General features: G+C 44.0%; 1 protein-coding gene across 1 annotated transcript in view; it reads left to right on the top strand.

Moving 5' to 3' along the window:
• Positions 1–17,027, top strand: part of Ccdc60 (coiled-coil domain containing 60) — a 165,764-nt gene that overhangs the window by 123,982 nt on the left and 24,755 nt on the right. Inside the window, exons 5-6 of the mRNA XM_005396527.1 lie at positions 6,234–6,341; positions 16,612–16,702. Of these exons, the coding sequence (XP_005396584.1) occupies positions 6,234–6,341; positions 16,612–16,702 (199 nt within the window). The remainder of the gene's footprint in view (positions 1–6,233; positions 6,342–16,611; positions 16,703–17,027) is intronic.

The following is a 17,027-nucleotide window of genomic DNA, read 5'->3' as shown; positions in this document are numbered from 1 at the left end:
TGGGCTTTAAATCAGCTCCGTCTGTCCTTAGACCCCAATTTCTCATCATCACACACTACATAGAAAGTGTTTCCCATTCCCTTTCCTGTGATGAGCTCATGACTTATTTGGAGAGGCAAGTCCCCCACACTTGAAGAGGAAAATCACGCCAGAGTGAAATCATAAGACAAGGTGGCAGGCAAAGAAAATCATTAATAAGAGCTCTGAGTCCATAAGTAGATGATGCAGCCATCACAGACACCATCCTCATCATTATCATCAGCAGCACCTACCGGACACCACCTCATCCTCCCCTAACAGTCTAGGCTGTGATAAGCCCCACTGAATAGCACTTTCCTCCTACTTCCTTTTGATTGATATTATGATTGGTTTCTTGGCAGACCTGTTTGCTCAGGGTCATTCCAACTGGCAGCCTAAGCTTGATGTTCTGAAAACATCTCCTTGGAAAACTAGGTCCTGTTGTTTCCCATAAGGTTCCTTGGAAATATTTGCCCTGTTCCCTGCCTCTCTCTGGACAAACCCTCTGAAACCAGAGTTTTCATTTGCATCTGAATCATCTGAAGATGGGGTGAGGGTGCCTGAGCAATCCATATTCCCTCCCCATCCCATTCTATTCACTTTTTCTGAGTACAATGAAACTTAAATCAGCTGTGAAGTGACTGTGGGGAAAAACAAAGCCTAGAGAGGGGCAGAACTTGCAAGGGTCTCGTGACAGGAATCTTTATCTCGTGACTCCTAAGTCATATTTTTATACTAGGTGTATTAGGTAGGTGTATTAGCTTTTCTATCTCTGGACACACTATTCACCTCTCACATTTTAAAGGAGTGGTTTAATGTGGATTATGGTTCAAGGAATTCAGTCCATGGTCAGCTGGCTTCAAAACAGAAACATTATTGTGGAAGGACATGGCAGAGGAACGCTGCTCACATGACTCATGGCATCCAGGAAGCAAAGAGACAAAGGAGGAGCTGGAAACAAGAATACACCCTTCCAGGTCACACCCACAGTGATCCACCTCCTCTGGCCAGACCCCCACCTCCTAACACATTCAGTTATGTACTCATGAGTGAAACAATGAGTATAGTGTCCCTGTGAGCCAATCACCTTCCCAAAGCCTTGCTTCTGAACACAGGAGACTTTGGGGAGACATTCTAAACCAGAACAGTAGGCTATTATTATTATTGTCATTAATGTGGATGTTGTTCTTACTTGCTATGTCCTTAAAGGACCAGACAATAAATATCTTAGGCTTTACAGACCAAAAGTTAAATACTTAACTTTGCCATTATAACATAAAAGATACAGTGATGGGTTGTATTGGTTATGTTCCAATAAAGCTGTCTTGATAAAAAGAGATGGTGGGCCCACTGGCTAGAGCCTGTCAACCCCTGCCGTAAGCTGGAGACTGTCCTTTCTTCTCCTTGACTATACAAAGGTCCTGGCCTCATTTGATGACTAGATCAGTAACATATTGCTGTATTACAAAACAGTTTAACTGGAAATGCTTAAAACAGCAACCCTTGATTACTGCTTCCAAGTCTCCTGGTTGGCTGGGAGGTTCTGCTGGTCCAGGCTGGCTCAGCTGCTCTTGGTTGAGTTTGCTTAGATGTGTGTACCCAGCTAAAGCATGAGCTGGAGGTCAGCTGAACTAGGATGGCCTTGTTCACAAGCCTTTGGACCTTGGGCTCAGACTAGACAGAGTGGCCCTTCTGCCACATTCTACTGGCCAAGCAAGTCCTCAGCCCACCTCAGATACAAGGATTAGGAAAAAACACATCTCTTGATGGGGGGAAAGCAATAAAATCACCTTGCAAAGTGTATAAAGAAGAGAGGGATAGAGGATGGTAAGGGCATTTTTATAATTAGTCTACTGAAAGGCATCAGCCAGACCATCTGATCAGTTATGAAGCTCTCAGTCATCACATCAAATGTGAATCAGAGCCTTCTCAGCCTTCAATCCCAGTGTGACTGATCCCAAAACTGCCCACTAATTCTGAATACAGCTAAGTGTGGTTGTTCATGCCTGCCATCCCACCATTCTGGGAAGCTGAGGCAGGAGGATCTCAAGTTTAAACTCAGCCTGGGCTAATTAGCAAGACCCTATCTCAAAATTAAAAAATGAAATAAAAGATTAAAGGCCTGGGGGCTGTAGCTCAGTGCAAAGGCCCTAGGTCCAACCTCCACTATTGCAAATAATAATGATGAAGAGAATAATTTTGAATGGACTGCATCAGAATCAATCATTTAAAACTGGGAGGAGATGAAGGCAACACTGGCCCTTGTTTCTCCTCTAGGGTGATGTGGCTGTCCCTACAGCCTTTTGTGAGCAACTGTGCAGGAAAATCAATGCTCACCACGCGTGTCCAGATTTGCCCTTGGCCGTCAGCATGGGACACTCCGGATGGCTTTGTACGCAGTATCTGTGTTCCTCCATACAAGAAAAGAAAGCTGTTCTCTTCACAGGGATGTTTTCACCCACTACTGCGCTCTGGTTGGTATAGCAGCTTCAATAGCGAGGCTGATCAACTATGCTGGCCACTAGTGCTCACTGAATTCTGAGCTCCAGCACTGCGCAAGCAGACTTTGTGTATCCGACTTCTGTGTTTTCTCCTCCTCTGCCCTGCATTTAAGCAAATAAGTGTTTTCTCTTTTAATCTGGTCAAAATCCATGACATTGTGCTATGACGTGGCACGTGAACGATCCTTAGGAGAAAGGACTAATTCTTATTCAACATGTTTCTGGGGGCTTTTTTTTTTTCTCCTTCAGTCTGTTTCACCACAGATTAGATGAATCATCATTGGGCTTCAAACTTTTTATAAACAGAGAAAAAGGTCCAGACCCAATGAATGAAACTTGATGAAAAGAAAAGTCTCCCCCTTATGACAAGAGGCAACATTAACATTGAAGTCAGTGTGCAAATCTGGGAGCCAAACTGCCTGGACTCTGATTCCAACTTGACCAATTGTTGGCTTTGTGACCTTGGATAGGCTGGTGACCCTATATCTCAGTTTGCTTATCTGCAAAATGGAGATAATAATGGCAATTTCACAAGGATTTTTTAAGGATGAACTTAGTTCAAGGATGTTGAGCATGTCAAACAATGTCTGGGAGAGTAAGGACCCTATGGGCAGTATTTACTGTTACTTTGATTATTTTGCTTTATTGTTCCTACCTATCACGTCAGTGGTTGTGCCTATAAGAACTATGACCCCAAGATAACAGCTCAGAACAATGTCAGATCTGATTCAGTTCATCCTGACCATCATTTATCCAGCAACCAGAAATGTGTTGAGCCCCATCTGCGTCCAGTGCACAGGAGCGGAGGGGCACAGTAGGGTAAGACTCTGCAGCTTGTAGATTCATGGACTGTAGGGACAGAGAAACACGTAATCATAACAGACCCAGTGTGTGGACCAGGGGACACACTGCAGGGATGGGAATGCCATAGAAGGTCCACAGAGAGAGCCTAACCCAAACCTAGAGCAATCAAGGAGGGCTTCCTGTTAGAACTGATATCTGAGCAGAAGCCTAGTCACTGAAAGCCAGAGAAGGCGGAGTGGAAATACAGATCAAGAGCAGAGAACAGTGCTACACACTTCACCCCATCCTCACCTTAACTTTATGAGGTTATTACTATCACTTTACAGATGGGAAGACTGAGGCAGTTAAGTGATTTGGCCAGAGCCACGCATACCTAGTGGACGGTAAAGCTAACATTTTAACTTTGAGCATGTGGTGAGCTTGAGCCACTGAGAGGGATCACCCTGGGCTGCAGATGGGAAAAGTAGAAGCTGGAGAGGTGGCCAGGGGCCCTGCGTGTGCTGGTGTGTTCAGTTGGCCAGGGCTGCTACAACAGCATACCAGAGTGTGTGACTTACACACAGACCCAGCGGGTGGAAGTGAGTGATCGAGGCGCTGTCAGGGTTGGTTTCTCCGGAGGCCTCTCCTTGCCTTGCAGCCTCCTCCCCACGTCCTCACATGGGCTTTCTCCTGCTTCAGTCTCTGTGTGTCCAGGTCTCCTCATCGTACAAGGACCCGTGTCTTTGAATTGCCCCTTTAAAGTTCTGTCTCCAAATACAGTCACACTTGGATGTATTGGGGCTGGACCTTCAACGTAAGAATGTTAAGGGTTCACATTTAAGCCCAGGACAAATGGTTTGGGGAATTGGAAGATATTGATCAAGGGAAGAAGAGGGTCAGGTTTGCACTGATTCATGTCACCTACAGAAATGAATCTAATGGTCACAAGCCCCATGTCCCCACCAGCCACCCACCACCAAGTAGAGCCCATCTCAACGATGAGCTCCTTCTGCTTCTTCCCTGCACCCACCCCAGGCCTGCATGGGCTCTGTGTGGTGAAACAAGATTCACCTTGACCTTTCACAGCTTCCTGGGCTTGTAGTTAGGGCTTAGGGAAGTGCGCACACCCAGTGCCTCACATTTGGCATGTGGAGCCTCCTGGTTACATGCTGGATATGCCCGTGTGCCCAGAGCCACCAAGACTCTGTTTACCTATAGGACCCAGATGACCTTAGGGGGAAGAAAGCAACAATAACAGGAAGAGCCAGAGCTTATAGGAGCTTTCAGTCAGAAGTAGGTGAATGGTAGGGGCTTACTGAATAATTTGGAGAAGGAAATTAGTTTGTTTCTTTCCAGATCTCCAGAGAGAGATTGAGAGAGAGAGATTGAGAGAGAGAGACTGAGAGAGAGAGAGACAGAGACAAACACAGAGAGGCAGAGAGAAAGAGAGAGAGACTGACCCTTCCTTTTCCTAAGACCCTGCAGGCACAACCACCGCAGGCCGAGCGGGTAAGGTGAAGGGTAAGGGCAGCTTCCCTTTATGCTGAGTGGAGTGGATACCTCTCTCTCAGGAAAAGAGCAGCAGCCCTGGGTCTGCTCCATCCTTGGGCTCAGCACCAGGGCTTACTGGAAATGGGGGTGGATGATGACTTCCTGCCCTTGTGAGCATCAGGCCCAGGAACCCAGGGGAGACTGGGTCAGTGGGATGCAGTTTCAGTGAAGAGCTATCACACAGCTCAGTAATGGAGGCATCTTGTCTATTCATGTGAGAGGAGAAATCATAGGAGGATGAGGCTGACCAGGATGCCACCTTGTTCCCAGGAAAATTCAGGCAGCAGGTTAACCCTCTCCTGACCTTGCTCTCAGAGTGATCACCACTTTGGCTTTATCAGCACTTAGAGCTCAGTGCTTTGGGGTCAGTTAGACCTCAGTTGAAATCCTCACTAAGTCCAGCTCTGTGACCTCAGGTAACTCCTTCACCTCTCTGAGCTCAGATTGCCCTTCAGTAAAGAGGAGGTGAAAACAGTACCCTTCCTATAGGGATGTTCAGAGTATTAAATGAGATATTCAGACACCATTTCTGTCATCAGCAAGTTATACGACATTCAGCACTGTGATTGACCTCTTGGATTCTGATTTTCCCTCCTATAAACTGTAGATAATAATTCATAGCCAGTAGATTTGTGGGGAATTAAATAATATGGAAAAGGTACATTAGTTAATGCTTGGGTCATTGTAGATATTTAACATAAGTGCCCAAGAATTCCAAAAATGCAGATTAGATACCACAGACATCCTCCTGCCTCTGCCTTCTGAGTACCAGGATTACAGGCATGCCCCACCATGCCTAGCCTTAAATATATTTTTATCAGGGCTTTAGTTATATTTAATATGTTTAATGTGATTTGTTTCAATATCCAGCTACATTTTAAGGTGAAGTCCTTAAACATTGAAAGCAATGGGTCCAATTATTAATCTGAAAAAAATACAGTTAATACACTAGTTTCCCTGTGTTTCCAGATTTTCTTGCATACTTAGTTTATTTTCTGCTTATATATCAAATAAACAATCTGACACCCAGAGGATAGTCTTTTCAATTTTCTCATTTCTCTGCATCAGGATCTGCATCTGGGGGACCCCTCCATTATGTCCCCCACTACACACACCAACTCCCAGGGTCAGGTATAGAATCATTTTGTTTCAAATCATGGCTCTGCCACCTGCTGGCCCAGAGACTGGCATGGCTTCCCACTGTCCTCAGAGCCTAAAGTCCTCAGATGCAAAGTGGGGCTGTCTCTTTGAGAAAGGGTGAATTTCATGGTGTGTGCAAAATAAAGGTACCTGAGGATGGCGCTGGATTTCTAACAGCACAACTATGATTGCTGTGATTTCAAAGAATGTTATTCTAACAGGATCCTTCTGTCTTTGCAGCGAACCCCTCTTCCGCCAACTGTGTGCTCTCCATTGGCTCCTGGAGGCCCTGACCATCGACCACACCCACCACATCATGAAGCCCGTGATCACCTGCTTCAATACCAAGTACGGCTCTGCAGCCCCTCAATTGATCATTAACTAACAACAACCTGGGTAGTAGGGAAGAGACTTCTATCCATTGATCCTCTCCCCTTGCTATTTTTCTAGGTGGGTGCTTTACGAGTTCTGTGTGTTCTGTATGATTCAAACAGGGCTGAGCTGGAGCTAGCTCACACAGACCCATCACAGCCGATAAAATTCTGTGCCCCTCCCTGAAGCATCTCTTCCCAGCTCTGCATCCAGTGACATCACATTGGTCGCTTGAAATCAGTCAGCTTGAGGGTCAGCATTTACACCCTAGAAATGGACCAGCTATTGCAGCACACCACAGATCCACAGCTCGATTTCCCTTCCACCCCTTTCATGGCCTGTGCCACCCCAACATTTTTTGGTCTTCTCCTCTTCTTTTCCTCCTTCTACTGTTCCCTTTTATTCCTTGCTTTCTCTTTGTTATGTTTTTCTACTTTATTTCACTCTTTTATTTGGGGAGTGTTTTGTTTTGCTTTGCTTTGCTTTGGCTGTGTTGTGTTTTAATATAGATTGGAGAATATTTCTCCACTTGGACCCGAGAGAGCACTTGGAATTTGAGATCCTGGATCAGCTGTGTTTGCCCAGGCAGATGCTCCAGAACACATTATCTAAGCCAAGCAAAGTGTTAAGGGCATCATCACTAGACAGGAGGGCTCACGCAAAAGCTTTTAAGCCACTATCCCTGGAACTGACTGCATACTGGATGCAGAACAGGGAACAGACACACGTGCAGCGACGTTGCTTCTTTAGGAAGTCAAGTTGGCTGCAAGAATGAGACCTCCCCGCTCAAAGAAACAGGGACAGAACCCTGACTTGAGGAATTGGATTTGTGCCCTGAAAACAAAGGGCTGAGATAAATAAAATAGTTCCCCACCCCTTGCCCATGCTGTGTCCTCAGGCAGTGTCCCCAAAACACTGCTACTAGGGCCCTGACACAGCCCTGCCTTCCAGCCAAAGTCAGTGTTTTTCTTTTTCCAAAATTCTGAGTCTTAATTAATTCCTTCCTACAGAAGACATTTAACCACCCATCCCTGAAATCCTTCCCCATAACCCTGTTTCATCTCTCGTGCCAGGGCCCCAGTCAACTAACTTCAAGTGCAATCATAAATGTAACTCATGCATCTACTGACAGATCAGTGGCTTTAATTTATTAGGTGATTTTGGTTGGGATGAATTTAAAACCATAAGTTTCCTTCAGTACAGTGATTTACAACAATTTTTTCAAGCAATAATAATCCATTTTTAAAACAGAAATCCCAATCATGTAAAACAGATTTTTCTAAGTGGAACTTCTAAATGAAGCAACAAGTCCGAGAATCCTAGGAAACCTGGGGTTCTTCCAGCTACCTGCCTCCAGCCCCACATGCACTCCAGTTATTTCCAAAAAATCTTTGTGGCTCCCAGAATTTGTTTGAAAATCACAGCCTTAAAACATTTCCCATGCATTATTTATTTTTCTTTAAAGCAAAACTACTTGTAAGTCCAATTTACTCTTAGAAAAATTTTGTAAAAAAACTCACAAATGTATAAAGCATGAAAATTTTGATTTCCTCTTTGAAATCCCCTCCTTAGAGAAAGCCACCTTTAAGTCTTTAAGGTATATCACTCCAAATCTTGCTAATACCATCCCCTTTGTAAATATTTTTAACAGGAATGGAACCATGTTCTACATACTGTTCTCTACAGGACTTTTTTCCTTTAACAATGACTCATAGGTATTTTTCAGTGATGGGACATGTGAAGCTCCCACATTCATTTAATATTGAAAAGAACACACAGCAGGGTATTCTATTCTACAGACAGAACATAATTCAGATAATCGTTTGTCTATTGACAGACACTGAGGTCATTCTCAAAATGTTGACACTTCAAATAGCACTTCATGGACTATCCTTATACATATCTTTTATGCCCAGTTGCAACTATTTCCTTTAACTAAAGTCTGAGAAATAGAAAGCACGAGGTCAAAGTAACATGTTATTTTTTTTCACAGTTGATTGCTTAGATCCAGAGCCCCTGAGCCAGTTGACTTCTGCTAGCTCTTCATCTCCCTGAGAATGCCACCAGTAGCACATTTTGTCTCCAAAATATGAGCACTCATCCTCCCAGACCAAGGGAAAAACATAATATAGAATTTAGATGGAGGGGAGAAAAAAGATCACCTTTGTTTCCTTTGGTCAGTTATTTAAAATGTGCACAGAATGTGAACAAAAATACCCAAAAAACAAAAACTTTGTTAACTGCAATAACAACAGCAACAAAAAAAATGTAGTGGTCACACTAAGAGTACCAAACCTTCCGCCATGAGCCCGCCGGATATCATAAGTGTCAGCCTCCAAGATTAGAACCAGAACCAGACATGACCAGACCTGAGAGAAAACTATGATGCCCGAAGATTCCCATAGGAAGTCAGAGTATCTGTTGGGCTTTGGTTTTTTCTGGTGGGACATTTCCTCTTGATGAGGATCTTCAGTTGGGGGGCAGTGATGCCATGGTAAATGTTTAACAATGAGTTCTCTGGAGGCTGGAGAGTCGTGATTTGCAACAGTGCAGAAATCCATGGTGGAAATGCCCCCGCCTCCCGACCATGGCTGACTCCAAGTTTATCAGCACGATGTTACCGAACTTGGAGTTAGGAAATGGTGCATAGCAGTCCTTGATAGCCAGTATGAGCCAGTTCCAGCATACCACCATTTAGGATTCATTTTTATGCCATTATTATCATAAACGGAGGGTAAGTTCCCTGGAAAGTGTCTGAAAACATCTTTTAAATTAGCAAGAAAGCAGAAGAATGACTTCTTCTTAATGTTTAATCCATGTCTATGATGTTTTGCCCTTATGCCATAGTGCGAATTTCCCCAAATCTTCAAATATACTTTTTTAAATCCCACATAGATTCCAGTGACTGAAAGCAAGAGTTTTGGCATCTGGTGTCCTGGATATGAGTCCAGATCCTGCTACTTACTAGCTGTGTGATTTTTACCTGTTGGTAAAATTCTGCTTAATCACATCTGGAAAACATTTAGTCTAATATCTGGGAACACAAAGAGTACTCACTAGATGATAGCCATTGAACATAAAAATCCCTCCATTAAAGAGTAGTTAGGCCTATGATTATCAATGCCTTTAAAATTTCAGGGTAGAAGCTGTGCATGGTGGTGCAGGCCTGTAATCTCAGCTCAGAGGAGGCTGAGGCAGGAGGATTAATTCAAGTTTGAGGCCAACCTGGGCTTCATAGTAAATTCAAGACCAGCCTGAACTGCATAGGGAGACCCTGTCTCAAAAAAAATATATTTCAGGCTAAATAAGAAACTTTTGAGCAGACTTTTACCAACAGGTAAGATCCACAGTCACTGGTGATTGGACAGACAGGGATAAAAGGCTACCCAAGTCAAATGAAACCTAATTGCAAAGAGAAAGAATCCAGCAAATGACCTCAAGAAGGACAAACTAAATCTCCAGTTCCCCTGACTGTGCTTATTTGAGTTTCCACAGTCAAGCAGTCAGCTCCCTCCTGTTATTGACACATTTGGACGCTTCAGTGCTGGACCCTGAGACCCAGCTGCATTTTCTGAACCTCGATGACCTGTGGCTCCCAGAGGCTTCGTTTTCATCAGGCATAATGACAGCAGAGGATCCAGTCCTTCCCCTGATGGATTTTACAGCGAGGAAGTGGAGGTGGTTCAATACCTTGACGTGAGCTTTCCACAGCAGTCAGACTCCACACGTGGCAGCTGGAGTCCGAGGGCAGGAGAATGGTCTGCTGGTCACAGGAAGATCTCTTGTTCAGATGGCCCAGAGGATGTTGGCCGAATGGACAGATGACAGATTGTAGGATGTCATTGTGAATTTCTCCTGAGTCTCTGTTTTACTTAGGAAAAAAGACAACTTCTCACCTTCCCGATTTCACCACGTGGCAGTTCAAATCCATGATCATTTTCTGGCATCTTTGCTCCTCCTCATAACAAGAGAGTTTATTTCAACTGACAGGATGGACCAGCTTCACAACAAAAGGAGAAACTGAGCCAGTAATAAAGAATGTGCCAATTCCTCCTCCTTGAGAGATAAAAACCACTAGTTAGACAAAGTAAGACTTGATCTTTTTTTTTTTTTTAAAGAAGTTCCACAGAGCCAGGCCTGGTGGAGCATGCCTGTAGTCCCGGCACTCGGGAGGCTGAGGCAGGAGGATTGTTGCAAGTTCGAGACCAGCCTGGGCTAAATAAGTGAGCTCAAGGACAGCCTGAACTGCATAGTGAGACCCTGTCTCAAGAAAATAAAAAATATAAAGAAGATCCACAGGTCTTGATCCAAACCCTTGGGGACCATCCATGTTCCAGAATTTTTTTTCAGTAAGGAAAGATAGGATACACAGAGAGTCTAAAGCAGCACTCTGTCCGCAAACATATTTCTGCCGATAACAAAGAAGTGATTATTCATCCTAAGAGCATAATAAGAGTAAATAAAGGCCTTTCAGGTCATGCTTTGCTGCCAAATAAGTTACTTAAATTGCTGGTGAGTTTTAAAACCCTTTGGGTTTGGGATAAAGATGAAGCGTTGAGAGTCTGTATTGGTGTTATTCTTATTACAGGTGAAATATCCAAGGACTAACTAGAAAGGAGTTACCAAGAAGCAAATATGACTAGTTCTAGAGCTATCTCCCCAACACTCCTGCCATCTTCCCTCATCACAGTAGGGAGAAAAAAAAAAAAAAAAAACAGGAAAAAGGCCTGGCCAAATGTAGTGGAGTTGCCAACGGACCTGCCAGGCAGAGTCCCCAGCACCATGTGCTGTCCCTTACCGCCACAGGAGCAATTCAGTGGTCTAAGTCTCATTGCCTTGAGCTGTTCCAGGAAGACACGGTTGGGCCCAGTCTTAATCAGGGAAGCCAAGGGGCTGGGAATTTAGCTCAGTGGCAAAAGCACCTGCCTGGCATGCGCAAGGTCGTGAGTTCCGTTCCCGGTACCGGAGAAAAACCAAAAAAAAAAAAAAAAAAAAAAAAAAAAAATTGGGGAAGCCAACCGGATGGAATCTTGGCTTGTAAAAAATAATAATAATGTATATGTATATTGTTTGACATTGTACAAAACATTTTCATGTGCCTTAGCTCAAGGTGTTTCCAGTGATAATGTGCCTACGAAGCGCCTGGGATTTCGTTAAAATGTAAATTCTGATTTATTAGGTCTAAGTTAAGGCCTAAAAATCTGCATTCTAGCAAATTCCCAATACACTTAACATTTATTGAGAGAGTCCAGGCATTCAAGGACTGGTCTGCCACAGGCAAAAACAATCTCCCTTCCTTAGAAAAATATATAAGGTTAAAAGGCAACCGCACTTTGATGAGTCAAACACAACACAAACACCTGAAGTCATCTACCTTATTAAAACACAATAGCTGCTGTTTGTGCACTTGCGATGTCAGTATACAAGTTCTTGTAAGCCTCAGTCCAATTTACCAGTAAGGAAATTGAGACACAGAAAATTTGTAGAATTTGCTTACATAGTTAACGAAAGTGAAGTCAGGATTTAAACACAATGGGCCTGGTTGTAAAACTGGGATGCTTCACCACTCGCTGAGTGTTTCCAGTGTTATAGCCAAAGCCCAAAGTTTTCAATTAAGTTAGATAATAATCTAGTGGCCTTCTTCAAAAAAGGGGGACTATCTCATTACAAATTAGTACATCATGAAAGGGGCCCCAGGGTACAAAAGAGACCCAGTTACAAGATTATATAATGTATGAAATTTCATTTTCTTTTATCAAATAGTGAAAAGTGCCATTCTGCACATACTGCTTTATAGCTAAACCTTTGTATTTAACTTAATACATGAGGAGCACCACCCCCCACACAGCTGAGCCTCAGCTATGGAGCTTGTACAACATCTGAATGTATATTTAACCTTCCAGATCGATTCTTCTGCAAGTTTTCGCTATCAGGAAACACTGCGGCACCACTAACAGCACATATAAGAGCATTTTTTATTTAAATTGGTTCCCCCTATTTTTTTCTCTTTAAAATAAAATTTAAAAAATAAAAATAACTTACTTCTCCCTTGTCATGTGGTCCCACTCCCAACCAAGAAAATCTCTTTTTCCTCCAACTCTGGTTTTTCCAGGCACTGCTGCGATTACTGCAGTGCAAAAACAGGCCACATCCCTGTTTCCCGAAGCTTCCATTCTGGAGAAAGGGCCAGGGGAAGAAACACAACAAGTAGGCAAGAATCAAGATAATTTATAACAGCAATAAGTGTCGTGAAGAAATTGATGGGTGACGTTATAGCATGGGGCTAGGGACTTTGCTTCTAAACTGGATTACCAAGGAGAGACTCAAAAGGTGACATCTGAGAAATCTCTGCTCTCCACTGCTCCCCTCTTCGCACTGATTGAATTACATCGCCCCTCCACTCTTGTGCTCCGGCAACAGCTGTGGGTGGGACAACACAGAGGACAGTCAGCTTATCGTATCACACAGAGACAGGATGGGCCCCCTGGCCTGCAAGATCAGAGAGCTTTGACGTCTTCCCCCTTCCTTGTGCAAAATCAGCCGTTCTTCCCTTCCTCAGTCACGCACCTGTGTGCACACCCTAAATCCATCCAACTGACCTCCCACCCTGAGAAGCAGATGTTCTATCCCAAATTCAAGTCTCAAAAGTGAGAGTTAAGTATTGGGGAAAATTACTCTGATTGCCGTTGCAGGTAGACATCTTCAAGTGATCGCCAGGAACAAAATGTACTTGGTGAATACAGTTACACAAGATGAGACTACTCAGAGCCCACTTCCCTTGAATTCTAGCAAACAGAAGCCCCCAGAAATCTGTAGCAGGGAGACATGATGGTCTGAAAATAATAGCTACTTCTCCTTTCTCATGATTCCTTCCCCAGCACCAGCTCCTCCTTGAACCAACACTAAGTAAGATCTCTGTTGGAAAAAAGCATGGTATTGATGTAATTATCTGAGCTATATTGAGTTCTCCATAAAAAGCCTCCACCAAGCCCTTCGTCAGCCCCAATTCTTTTCATTGCCCTCCATTTTACAGAGAAGGACACTGAAGCTCAGAGAGGCTGAATAGTTTAACACAAAGCCAGACGTGGGGGGAGAAGGTGGTCAGAGAGAGGACTTGAACAGCCCGGTTAACCACCAAGACAACACTTGATTGATTCCGATCCTCTGAAAGACTTGCCCAGGGTCTCACGGATAGTCAGTGAGAGGGATCAGTTAGGTAAGCTAGGCTTAGCTGCCATAGCGAACAGCCCCAAATCTCAGCAGCTTGATGCCCCCAGATGGTGGTTTCATCCTCAGCCTATGAATGCAGCACGGGACCTCTGCTCATTATAATCACACAGGGAGCAGGGCTGATGAAGGCTCCATCTCAACCCACGCTTCCACCATCAACAAGGCAGAACAAGCAGTCTTCAGGATTGGCTCATAAAGCATCCACCCAAAGCGCCACATGTCACTAGTGCTCATGTATTTTTGAACAAAGCGAGTCACAGAGCTACACCTGACCTCAGGGAGCAGGAAAGACGTGACAGGGAGATGACTTCGTTAGTGTCACTAATGGTTTCCCCACCTGGCTGTAGGGAAGGAACGCCGGCTTGCTCTGTCTGCCCTTTGCCGTGAGGCGTGTGGTGGACAGCGCAGCTCAGGAGGTCTTATTCTTTCCTCCTTCTATTGATCTTCCTTTTGGTTTATTTGCTACTGAAAATGAAACATCAGAGAGTCTGATTCCGTCTAACCAGGGCTTTTCTTTATCAGTGTCTTTGCCAGTGCCAGGGTTCGGAGCTTTTGAAGGTCTGTGGGAATCGTGAAGCATTTTCAACTTATTTAGCCTGCTTCTTGAAGTTGCAATAGATTTCAGGTCATCTTGGCAGTCAGCATTAGTGGAAAACTTCCATCTTTCCGATTAGACCTGAATATTTAAGATTTTGAAAGCTTGGCCGGGACCAGATTTAATTTTAAAGGGGGAAGGGGGCTGCTTTTGAACTTCAAGAAGAAGGCTGGCAGCTCAGCAGGGGCCGCCTTAGCAAAAGGAAAAGTAAAAAGCCCTGTGGTCTTAAAAGAAACCCTGCTCCAACACGGAAACGCTAAAGCTTCCAGTTGGTGAGCCTTAAATCAGACTTCAAAAGCGCTGCTAGTTTAAATATTGTTTATAGGACTGAAGTACTGCTCCTTCTTCCTCTGGCTTGATTTTAAATATTCCCTAATTTGATTACACTGGGGAGAGGCAAGCAGAACTCACTTAAATGAGCTTCTCAGTTAATTATTCAGAGGGCTTTTTATTGTGTAATCAAACATAAAGTCTTACAAAAAGCTTGGAGGCATGTTCTCACCCCACCCTTCCCAGCCCAATTTCCGCCTTGGGGTCTGTGTGTGCATCTTGTGTCCTGGCTGTGAGCTGGTAGATGTTCAGCAAGGTCCTGCTTGTGGGGAAAGCACGCCCCTCTCCTCCTGTGGACTCGTAAAAGCCTATGGTTCTGTCCCTCCAACTCCCATGCCATGAGAAATCAGCCTTCAATTAGGTTTTATCTCTCTCACATTTTGCCTCCTATATTTAAGCCCATTCACCTACTACCAGCAATCAGCAGCTCCTGACAAGTCTAAACCTCTCTGAGTGATCAAAATTGGTCCGTTCATCTCATTTCAAGTTCCTGCTCTGTACTAGGTGAGAACCAGTGAAATGATTGAAAAGATCCAAGCTATCTGAAACTCTTTTCTGCAGAGAAAAAGAAGAACAAAAAGAGATGGATAGAGGATGGATGGATGATGGATGGATGGATGGATGGATGGATGGATGGATGGATGGATGGATAGGTGAATGGATGAATGGATGGATTAGTCAATCAACAGAGAGATCACACACTGAGACTCTAATTGCTTCTCTGTGGAAAGCCAATTCTACCATAGTCAGAAGTCCACTCTAAAGACACTGAAAACTACAGCAAAATTGGATATGAACTAGACTGATTTGGTGGCAAAACCTTACTTGAAGCTATTTAGAGTCTTTATTTATCTCACTGAATATAAATAGTCATGTATTTTTTCACAAAAATATTATCATGTTTGATTATAAGATGTTTCCCTAGACCCTGTTGGAAGGCTTATGATAATATATGATATATGTGGCAGTTTTTGTCTGAAATACCAAAATTATGAATTTGCAACACATTTGGTGCCACAGGTTTAGGTAAGGAATTACAGGCTTGTCACCCACAGAGGCTGCAGGGGCTTTGGTTTCCCATCCAGAAAGTTCCCCAACCCAGGAGAGTAGGATCCAGGTTGTATAGGACCTGAGCTTATTTAACTGGGGAGAAAGGCACTTAAAAAAACAAAAACACAAGATCACAATATGAAATTATTGGCACAATTCTGAGGCAGAGGCCCACATAGGGAAGGGGCCCTGAAACTAACTTCATTTGTTGCATTCTAAATCTGCTTGTGACTGAGTGGCTTAAGCCCCCAAGTGTGCTTCCTCCTCTGCAGAATGGGCTGATGATGACTGTGTCACAAGGTTGTAGTGACTGAGATGGTGAGATGAGAACCAACACACAGAAGTGTCTTCTTGCACAGGACTTCCTAGAGAACTTTAGCTCCATAAACCACAAACCAGTGATTTTTCATCACCCAGCCCACCCCATGCACCCCACCCAATCCCACTCAGAGTACTTACTGAGTCCCTGATAGTACGACCTTAGTCAATGGAAAAGGCAAAGATTTAGAAACGAGCACCCTTTTCAGTTCACTCCCAGGTATAACCTCACATTTGCCCTGGAGTTCATCGTGTTAATGGAAACATCAGGCTGGGTGGAATACTCTAGGGAGTAGTGAGGTCTGTAGCAAACTAAAACGCTGCAGCGCAACTAAAGAGAAGACGTCTGCTTAGCTCTAGCTCATTTTGCTAAATGAGAGTGAGAGCCCAGGGCTTAGCATTTTCAAGAAAATTTGTGTTTTCAATTTGTGTTTCACCACCAAAGTGCAAATAGACGTAGAGTGCATACAAATATAACCCACCTCCCTCCACCCTCGCTCAGTAAGCAGTGGTCTCTACTGTCCTTGATTCCCCTCAAAAAACTCAGCTAGAGAGAATTACACCCCTCCCCCTGCTTCTGCCAAAGTATGGGAGGGTAGGGAGGGGAGCATACCAGAGACCAGACACCATTCATCGTCTATTTATTGCATTTGTTAAAAACAAAAACTTATGATAAACAGAGGCTCTGCAAACGGAAAACTCATTAAGCTGTTTCTCACTCAGGGACCCAGGTGGAAGCAAGAGCTCCATAAAAAAAGTCAATAAGGACAAATCCAGGGAACAGAGGTGGGAGCACTTCATCACGGCATCAAAGGTAACCGGCAGCGCAGGACTCTGCCATTTGGGGGCCTGGCCCCGGCCTGTGTTGGGGAGCACTGTTGCCAATCTTTTCTCTGCTGGGAAACTTTCTTTTCCTTCTGGTTGGTTTTCTGAGTGAAGAAAAGTCAGAGCACATGCTGTTAGATGGTTTTTGTAAATTTTAATTAAAATGGTTATCTGGGGATTATAGGAAAAGTGACATTTGGCTGGACGTCCCTTGATAGAGAAAGGAGAGGGTGCTGAGCAGCTGCTTAATAAGATGTCACCAGAAGGAAGTGGACTCACCTCGCTCTATCTTTTAAATCAATAAGAATTCTCTC

The sequence above is a fragment of the Chinchilla lanigera genome, unplaced genomic scaffold, assembly GCF_000276665.1.
Source record: "Chinchilla lanigera isolate Chin_1 unplaced genomic scaffold, ChiLan1.0 scaffold00054, whole genome shotgun sequence".
NCBI classification, from domain to species: Eukaryota; Metazoa; Chordata; class Mammalia; order Rodentia; family Chinchillidae; genus Chinchilla; species Chinchilla lanigera.
The sequence above is the reverse complement of the archived record's forward strand: the minus strand, read 5'-3'. Positions and strand labels throughout refer to the sequence as shown.